The following is a 10,181-nucleotide window of genomic DNA, read 5'->3' on the forward strand; positions in this document are numbered from 1 at the left end:
AAATAATTACTATGCATCTAGCTTTTATTCTCTGAGTGCCTACTTTGTGTTTACATGGAGTGAATAGTTTTTAGCTAGAAGCCACATTTTCCCTCCTGGAAGTTTAGAACCTAATTGGGAAAATGGGGAAATTAAAAATTAAATTAAATTTTTAATTAAAAGAGATAAATTAAAAAAGACAATGCTCAAATCACCAAGCTTATTATAGATAATTGGAGTTTTTTGATGAATTGGAACTTTTTTCTTTTAATTTATAACTAATTTTTTATGTCTAGCTGTGTTGCCCACTGTGCCTGAGTCGCCAGAAGAGGACGTGAAAGCTAGCCAGCTCACAGTTCAGCAGAGCAAATTATCTGTCCAGTCTAATCCCTCTCCTCAGCTGCGAAGTGTTATGAAAGTAGAAAGTTCAGAAAACGTTCCCAGCCCTACACACCCACCTGTGGTGATCAATGCTGCAGACGATGATGAAGATGATGATGGTAAGCTTTAGCTCTTTCGTTAGGACAAGTAAAAGATCAGGGTAACTTAGTGAGTTAGCATCAGACTTGAAGCTCTACATCTGTTTTTTAATTGGAAATTTGCCTTAAATGTTGACAATATAGATCAGTTTTCTGAGGAAGGTGATGAAACCAAAACACCTACCCTGCAACCAACTCTCGAAGTTCATAATGGATTACGAATGACTTCTGCTCGGAAACCTGGGGTCAATTTAAAACAAGGTAAGAAGGGGCTATTTTGAGGCTAGTTTCTGCTCATAAATCTTACAGCACTATTGAATATGTCCAGACTATCTTAAATACCTTTGAAATTTAATTCCTAATTACCAGCACCTCCCTCTTCCTTGTGGCCATTACACTTACTCACACACACACACTTACATATACTTTCTCGTATTCATTGAAAAGACATTTGAATGCCAGCTGTGTATGTACAAATAAAATGCAAGGGTAAAATGGTGCTAGTTCCTCACGTGGTTGCTATTTGTGTTCCTAGGTGAAAGTTTGAATTTTGGAATAAAAACCCTTGAAGAAATTAAATCAAAGAAAATGAAGGAAAAATCAAAGAAGCAAGGTGGTAAGTTTTCAGGAGTTTTAACATGGAGAATTGAATGTTTCTAGAGAAGACTAAAAAGACACTTGGCACCAACTAAAATGAGCAAATAGATTTTGATTTTTGTGGCTTGTTTAAAGTAAAACATAGTCTTATTTAAAACATGGTTGCTTTCTTAAACCGTTGCAGCTGTGTTTCTGTCCCTAACTCTTCAGAGATAGGCACGTACAATAAAAACCTGAAAGAACTTGTTTATTTTGAGAAATATAACTCTAAAGAATAGCATATAAACTTTTTTTGGCCACATTGCATGGCTTGCAGGATCTTGGTTCCCTGACCAGGGATTGAACCCATGCACCTTGCAGTGATAGCTCAGAGTCCTAACCACTGAACCTCCAGGAAATTCCCTAAACTATTATTAAAAGAGGAAAGACTTTATTTTGTAGTAGGTTAATTCTTCCTCAGGAACTGCTAGAATTTTCTTCTAGCGCTTGCCTTAGTCTGGTTGATCTGTATTTCCAACCATAAAAATATTAGGTTAGTGCAAAAGTAATTGCGATTTTACATTGTTGAACTTTGCTGTTTGATACTGGGATACATTGCTAAATAATGTGTGTTATACATCATTTTAATGTTCATTTCTCAGTTTGTTTTTTGCTAGTGACTTATTACTTGCTATGTATTTTATATTTATTTTAGACTAGGGAAATGGTTTTAGACAAAAAGCACATTCAAGTGATTTTCTTAAATCAAGTTCAAAATGAGTCATAAAGCAGCAGAGTCAACTCTCAACATCAGCAACACATTTGGCTCTGGAACTGCTAACAAGCATACAGTGCAGTGGTCATTCAAGAAGTTTTGCAAAGGAGACTTGAAAATGAAGATCATAGTGGACAGCTATCAGAAGTTGACAGTGACCAACTAAGAGCAGTCATTGAACCTGATCTTACAGCTACATGAGAAGTTGCCAAAGAACTGTGTTGATCATTCTGTGGTCATTCGGTGTTTGAAGCAAATTAGAAAGGTGAAGAAAGTTGCTAAGTGGTAACCTTATGAGCTGACCAAAAACCAAAAAATCGTCATTTTGAAGTGTGATCTCCTCTTATTCTACACAATGACAACGAACCATTCCTTGATCTTATGTAACACATATGTACACATTCCTCGATCACATGTAACAAAAATTGGATTGTACATGACAACAGGCTGTAACCAGTTCAGCGGTCAGACTGTTAAGAAGCTCCAAAGGACTTCCAAAGCCAAACTTGCACCAAAAAATGGTCACGGTCTCTCTTTTGTGGTCTGTTGCCAGTTTGATGCACTCCAGCTTTCTGAATCCCAGTGAAACCATTACATCTGAGAAGTATGCTCAGCAAATCAATGCCTGCAGCTGACTTTGGTCAGCAGAAAGGGCCCAGTTCTTCTCCACAACAACGCTTCAAAAGTTGAACAAAATTGGGCTGTGAAGTTTTGCCTTATCTTCCATACTCATTTGACCTCTTGCCAACTGATAACCACTTCTAAGCACCTCGACAACTTTTTGCAGGGAAAATGGTTTCACAACCAACAGGATACAGAAAATGCTTTTCAAGGGTTCATCAAATGCATGGGTTTTTACACTACAGGAATAAACTTATTTCTCATTGGCAAAAAATGTAATAATTGTAATGGTTCCTATTTTGATTCGTAAAGATGTGTTTGAGCCTAGTTATACTGATTTAAAATTCATGGTCTGAAACCGCAATTACGTTTGTACCAACCTAATAGATATTGTGTGAAATGTATTTAGAAAGAATCAGAGGATTGGTTCTAAGCGCCTTGTTGAAGCTTGTTCTGCAGCGACTTTGGAGTTCCATTTTGCAGACGATTGAGTATGGATGGAAAGAACTAGATTGACACACCTGATGGGGTGTGCTTCTGAGGTTAGGGTTAGTGTAACGTTAGCCTCACTCGTAAGTAAGTAAAAGTAGATTGAGTGCCCGAGGAACTCAGAACAGTTTATATTTTATTTTCACATTGTGCCAAAGGCAGACAAGAGATGAGATTATCTCCCTTTCCCTACTCCCATTTCACTGTAGGCAAACAGGAACAGAAAGATTGCTTGGCTTGTAGTCCAGTGGTCTGTATTGGACTTACCTGGTCTCAAAAAACAAAACTTCTTGATTTATGATAGCTTCATTTTTCATCGATTATTTACTGTTCTTTGACTTTCTTTATTTAGAAGGTTCTTCGGGAGCTTCCAGTCTTTTACTCCAGTCACAGCCCATGCCAGGTCCTGAAAAAGAGAATGTCCGGACTGTGGTGAGGACAGTAACTCTCTCCAGCAAGCAAGGTGAGGTACAGGTAGATCTGAGCAGCTGTGAGTTCCTACTTTTAGTGGGAGAGCAGAATCCTTGGGTTTGGTGTATTGGTGGATTTGCAGGGAGATTTTGAGTATGTTGATTGGATAGAAGGATGAAAATTAGTGCATTTGACTCTACTGTTTAAAAGGTTGAAATTGTTACCATGCAGCTTTCATATTTATATATTTAAGTTTTACATTGTTTATTTTATGCAATGAATTTATTGACTGTCCATTATAGATAAAGAACTATAATAAACCCTTTCATTTAGAGAGAAGTGTAAAAGTCTTTTCCTCTAGTAGTTTTTAAGTCTAATAAGGAATATGACAGAAGTAATTATAGTATGCAGATAAATTTAAATGTTTGTGTCATTCAGACAACAACAAAAAAAAGAGCTCACTTCTTGCTGGATCAAGGAAGGTTTATAGAGGAGAGTTAGCAGTGAAGTAAAGTATGATTTTATTTAACATATGGATGTGCGCAAGCAAAAATATAGCTTGGGTTTTGTAACCAATTGGTTAGATACAGCGTGTCTTTGTGTTCTTGGTTACTGTTAATAATTAGGACTGTGTTGCTGCTTCCTTTGGACTGTTCATTTGGTTATTTGAATTATTACTCAATAGGTTGATTTTTTTTTCCTCTTTAAATGTCAGTAGTCTTTATTTCTCAAGACTAAGAAGATCTGATTTCCAAGAGACTTTATTAATATCAGAGCATACTTTGTATCCATTAGTAGTTACTGAATACAGGAAAAATTGGATAATGATAGAGAAATTCTGTTTTTGCCATTTTAGGGGATGAACCTCTGGTAAGATTGAGTCTAACCGAGAGACTGGGGAAACGAAAATTTTCAGTAGGTGAGATAAGTTTTATGCGTATTCTTTGTTTTCTGCTTGCTTGTGCATTACTTGATATCTTCTCTAAAATTCTCTTTATACGGATGCCCAATCACTGTTGATATTGACTCCCTTGTATTTCTGGCTGAAAGCATGTATAAAATCTTTTTATGTTTTTAACATGTGCAAAGTCATACAGATTTAAAATTCAGTTAAATTTATTAGTGCTGTTGTGTACTTAGGGGAAGTATTTTACCAGGTAACTCAGTTATTGTGCAGTGACTGTAGTGTGTCTGTCTCAAGAGAGTTATTTTGAAAATCTTAACTGACATCAGAGCTTCTTTCATACTCGTTTAAAATGTGCTTATGCTTATGAGGTCTTACCTGTTTTGTGTTTTGTTTTATACCATTCTTGCTGCCTGAGAAATTTTAGGTAAAAAATTATGGAAATAATCTCTTAATAGCAGCATATGTGTTAACTTTGTGATTTTTTGGTTGTATATTTAAAGTATAAATAAGAGGAGACAGAAAAGTATACTCTGTATAGGGTCTTTAAAGTTTTTACAGAACCCTGCTAAGGTTTATCTTCAGTTAAGGTTTATCTTCAGTTAACTATCCAAAGAATAGTTTTTTAAGACTTCTGATATTTAAATAGCTTGTATTGACCAGTGTAATGTAATAAACCAGGAGTTAGGAGTCTTGGTTTAGGTCCTGGCTCTATCACTGACTGACTGATAACTTGGGGGTAAGATACAGCATCTTTCATAATCTTAGCTTTCTTATCTGAAATTGAAGAAAGTGGGGTTTTGGCCTTTGGAGTCTTGTTGTCACAGGAAATTTTTAAATTTTATGGTTCTTTTGCTATACTCTTAATCATCCCAGTTGCATTTAATCACAGAATCTACCTAGATATCAGCAGTTGGCCAGTTAAAAAGTTTTTTGTGCATGAAGATTTTTTTTCCATATATCCCTAAATCTTGAATTTCAGCTTGAATCAGGGTTTATAATCCTCCATTTTTAGTTTTAATTATTTGGTAAATGTTAATTTGTGCTTTCTAATTTTTTGTCTTCCTTCTCTTTTTTCTGGTACATTTTTATTCCTTTTCTAACATTGAGTTATAAGGAAGCTAGAAGGTGAACATCATACACATGCATCATATACTTACATCATATACATGCATCATATACTTACATCATATACATGCAGAAAACTTGCAAAATTATTCTGTATTGTATTTCTTGACCTTGCTGAAAGTTGACTTGAAATGTTAAGCTGAGTTCCCTCTGTTTGTAGGTGGTGACAGTGATCCTCCATTAAAGCGTAGCCTTGCACAGAGGCTAGGGAAGAAAATTGAAGCTCCAGAGGCTAACACTGACAAAACACCAAAGAAAGGTACCTGTGTTCTAATGCACTTTGTGTGTGTAATCCTGCTGCTTGTCTCTTGTAATGTTAACAGGTATGGTTTGTCGTTCTTTTTGCTCAAGTAGATTAGATTATTATCTTCTCATGTTGGTTTTTTCATTCAGCAAACATTTGAAGGTTTACTCTGCTAGATCTTAGGTCACCATTGGGTAAAAAACACCCTCACAGTCTTCAGGAGCTTGTAGTCTCATGGTAGATAGGAATACTTACATATATTGTGATAAATTCTGTGACAGGAAGTGCACAGTGTTACGGGAGCACATAGGAAGGGCACCTGATCTCACCATCTGTCAGGGTCAGGTTCCCAGAGGAAGTGATGTTGACACTCAGACCTGAAATATGGTTTATCCAGGTAAAGTTGAAGGGTTAGAGGCTGAGAGTGTAACACGTGCAAGGCACAGAGCTCAAGGGACTCACTTGTGGCTGAATCAGAATTGGAAAGAAGAGCATGACAATGGGAGAGGATGAAGGGACTGCTGGTCATACAGAGTCTTTTAAGCCTAATATGGCTTAAAATATTAGAGAGTTTGGGCTTATCCGAAGATAGTAGCAAACAATGGGAAGGTTATTAACAAGGATCAGGGTGCCCAGATTGGCATTTTGGAACCACCACCCTGTCTAAGATATGGAGAAGAGGGTTAAGAGTGTTCTCCAGAAAAAAAAAAAAAAGAGTGTTCTCCAGGAAGGAGTTAGCAGGCTTTCAACGTAATACAGGCAAGAGGAGATAGTGGCGTAGATTTAGTGTTGTAGAAGTTGGTATGAAGAAGCGTGGACTAATTTAGAGGTAGTTGGGAGTTAGAATGATTTTATAGTTGAAGTTTTATATATGGAAAGAGGTAAGTGGTTGGATTTTAATTTTTTCCTGTTGTATGACATGCAGTTGAAACAGTGGTGTTAAGTACTAAATAAATAAATAAGGTGTTTTTTCCTTCTTGTATTTAGTTTTAACTAAATACAAGATATTTAGTTAAGAAATTTCTTTCCACGTCTTCCCTAGCACAAGAGGCTTTGATAAATAGACCATCTCGTTTGGTCTATATTCTTTCTTACATTCTCAGACCTGTAAACAGAAGTTGCTTTTTTTCTTTGCAATCAAATTTCCTTTCCTGTTGCCTATTAATTATATTGAAGACTCATAGCTAAAGAGCGTATTTCAAAAGGCAGGGTACTTTTTGATGCCAGTAAGATTTCAGAATATTGTACAATAGCAAAACTGCGCCCAGAAATTAAGTAGTATTTGCTTTTCAATGTAAAGAGGTGACTTTTTTTTTTTTTGAGCTTTCCAAAGTGCTCTAGAGAATCCGTGATTTCCTATAAATCTTGTCTGTACTGTGAAGAAGACAAGTTTTTTAAGACCTAAAGATATTTTTCAAAAGCATTTTCCTTAGAAAACAAGTATAATAAATCTGATTTGTAACCTTTGAAAAAGATTTTTGATCTCTAAGAAGTCTAACTTTTTTTTAAAATCTTTTTCCTTTTTTAAACAGTCCAAGTTTCCAAGTCTCTGAAGGAGCGATTAGGCATGTCGACTGGTCCAAACAGTGAGGAAGCAGCAGGTAGGTAAACCCTAATGCCAGCTCCTGGTAAGTTTTCCTTACTTTAAGAATCTTTTTCTCCAGTTTACCTTTTGACTTAGGTTGAAGGTTATGGGGTTTTTTGTATGTGTATGGGTTTGTTTGTTTTTTAAGTAATATTTTTCTCACTGGTATGAATTCTCTTTTTGTGGTTAAAGATAGCAACATGATTTTTATTTTTATGATAGCAGTAATAACTGGAAACTAGAAACAATCTATTCAACAAAAAGGAATTAAGATAGTTATGTGTTAAAATAGTTGCTGTCATGAAAAGTCATATTCTGAACAATAACGATATGGGAGACTTAGCCCCCTTGTTTTGAATGAAGAGAGGTTATGAAGGAACATATAGTGCTTTTGACTTAGAGCAACATAAACTTTTTTGGTGAGAGGTGGGTAATAAAGTTTATTTTCTTATTATAGAAACATATTCCTCAGAAAATGTCCTTATGTATGAGATGATTTCCAGTTTTATAAAAATAAAACTAAATGCCTAGAAAGAAAAATACACCAAAGTGTTAACATTGGTTTTTATCTGGGTGTTGATAAAAAATTACTTAAAAGTAATTTTAATTTTTAATTTGAGTAATTTTAATTTTCTTCATTAATTTTCCTCCTGTGCTCTAATTTTTATTGTTGTTCGGTTGCTAAGTCATGTCCAACTCTTTGTGATCCCACAAACTACAGCACACCAGGATTCCCAGTCCTTCACTGTCTCCTGGAGTTTGCTCATATTCCTGTCCATAGAGTCAGTGATGCTGTCTAACTGCCTCAACCTCTGCCACAGTCTCCTTTTGCCTTCAGTTTTTCCCAGCATCAGGATCTTTTCTATTGAGTTGACTCTTCGCATCAGTTGGCCAAAGTATTGGAGCTTCAGCTTCAGCATCAGTCCTTCCAATGAATATTCAGAGTTGCTTTCCTTGAGGTTTAATTGATTTAATCTCCTTGTAGTCCAAGGGACTGTCAAAAGAGTGTTCTCCAGCACCACAGTTCAGAAACACCAGTCCCTTGGCTCTCAGCCTTCTCTATGGTCCATTTCTCACACCCATACATGAGTACTGGAAAAACCATAGCTTGGACTATACGGATCTTTGTCAGCCAGGTGATGTCTCTGATTTCTAATACATTGTCTAGGTTTGTAATAGGTTTCCTTCCAATGAGCAAGCGTCTTCTTTAATTTCATGGCTGCAGTCACCGTCCACAGTGATTTTGGAGCCCAAGAAAATAAAATCTGTCACTATTCCAGTTTTTCCTCTTACATTTGCAATGAAGTCATGGGACCAGATGCCGTGGCCTTAGTTTTTTGAATGTTGAGTTTTAAGCCAACTTTCTCACTCTCCTCTTTCACCGTCATCTTTAGTTCCTTGTCATTGTCTGCTGTTGGAGTGGTATCATCTGCATGTCTGAGGCTGTTGATATTTCTCCCAGCAGTCTTGATTCTAGCTTGTGATTCTTTCTCCTTTAAGAGTTTTCTGTTTCTTCCTGTTATGCTGGGACTCTGGTATGATAGATGTAAACATGGATCTTTTTGTTCATTATGCTTAGTGTTCAGTGGGAGTTTTGAATCTTTAAGGACTTAATTTATTAGTTGTAGAAAATATTCCTCTGACTTTTGTAAGTATGTCCTCTCCACCCTTTTATGTTTTCTCTTTATGAAATTCTTACTAGATGTGGGAACTTTCGGACGTATACTCCACATGTCTTAACCTTGCCTTCATGCTTTCCCTTCCTTTGCTTTTTGCCTCACATTCTGTTATTTTTGCTTGGCTGTTTTCTGGATTAAGAATTGACGTACTTTTTCTGTGAAGGATTCGATGGTAAATATTTTAGGCTTGAGGTCCACAGCCTCTCGCTGCAACTGCTCTTCCACTGATGTGAAAGCAGCCATTTGCAGTATATAAATAAATAGTATGGCTGTGTTCCAGTAAAGCTTTATTTATGAAATATAGATCATGACCAGGTTTATTTGCTGACCCTATTCTAGATGGCTGATTTTCTACTGGCCTTGCAGTGTTTTGTTTTTTTTGTTTGTTTGTTTTTGGTTAGATTTATTTTGTCACTTGGATTTTTATTTTTCAAGAACTTTTCTTACTTAGTTCTCTGATTTGTCCTTTTCCATAGCTTGATATCTCGCAGTTCTGAGGTGTTTGTTTTTGTTTTTTTTTTTTAATTTGTTGAAGTATACTCGATTTACAGTGTTGCATTAATTTCTTCTATACAGTAAAGTGATTTAGTAACACATATATACATATCCTTTCCATTGTGGTTTATCATAGCATATTGAATATAGTTTCCTGTGCTACATGGTAGGAAGCACTTTGTTATTTATCCATTCTGTGTGTAATAGTTTGCATCTCCTAATCCCAGGTCCCTGTCCATTCCTCTTCTACCCACGCCTGCACCCTCCCAGCCCCTCCCAGGCAGAGCCACAAGTCTGTTTTCTGTGTCTGTGAGTCTGTTTCTCTTCTGTGGGTAAGTTCATTTGTGTCATATTTTAGATTACATACACAAGTAATAGTGCATCAGTCCAGTTCAGTCGCTCAGTCATGTCTGACTCTTTGCGACCCCATGAATCGCAGCACGCCAGGCCTCCCTGTCCATCACCAACTCCCGGAGTTCACTCAGACCCACGTCCATCGAGTCAGTGATACCATCCAGCCATCTCATCCTCTGCCGTCCCCTTCTCCTCTTGCCCCCAATCCCTCCCAGCATCAGAGTCTTTTCCAATGAGTCAGCTCTTCGCATGAGGTGGCCAGAGTACTGGAGTTTCAGCTTCAGCATCGTTCCCTCCAAAGAAATCCCAGGGCTGATCTCCTTCAGAATGGACTGGTTGGATCTCCTTGCAGTCCACGGGACTCTCAAGAGTCTTCTCCAACACCACAGTTCAAAAGCATCAATTCTTTGGCGCTCAGCCTTCTTCACAGTCCAACTCTCACATCCATACATGACCATAGGA

At 36.9% G+C, this 10,181-nt stretch overlaps 1 protein-coding gene across 11 annotated transcripts in view; it reads left to right on the forward strand.

The window, feature by feature from the left end:
• LOC104998788 (zinc finger BED domain-containing protein 6) overlaps positions 1-10,181 on the forward strand; it is a 44,603-nt gene that overhangs the window by 24,018 nt on the left and 10,404 nt on the right. For all 11 annotated transcript variants that reach the window (XM_010854138.1, XM_010854141.1, XM_010854140.1 and 8 more), the window contains 7 exons: positions 276-479; positions 603-719; positions 994-1,074; positions 3,272-3,382; positions 4,187-4,249; positions 5,523-5,621; positions 7,139-7,207. In XM_010854138.1, the coding sequence (XP_010852440.1) occupies positions 276-479; positions 603-719; positions 994-1,074; positions 3,272-3,382; positions 4,187-4,249; positions 5,523-5,621; positions 7,139-7,207 (744 nt within the window). The remainder of the gene's footprint in view (positions 1-275; positions 480-602; positions 720-993; positions 1,075-3,271; positions 3,383-4,186; positions 4,250-5,522; positions 5,622-7,138; positions 7,208-10,181) is intronic.

Source organism: Bison bison, unplaced genomic scaffold (genome assembly GCF_000754665.1).
Source record: "Bison bison bison isolate TAMUID 2011002044 unplaced genomic scaffold, Bison_UMD1.0 scf7180017864338, whole genome shotgun sequence".
Classification (NCBI taxonomy): domain Eukaryota; kingdom Metazoa; phylum Chordata; class Mammalia; order Artiodactyla; family Bovidae; genus Bison; species Bison bison.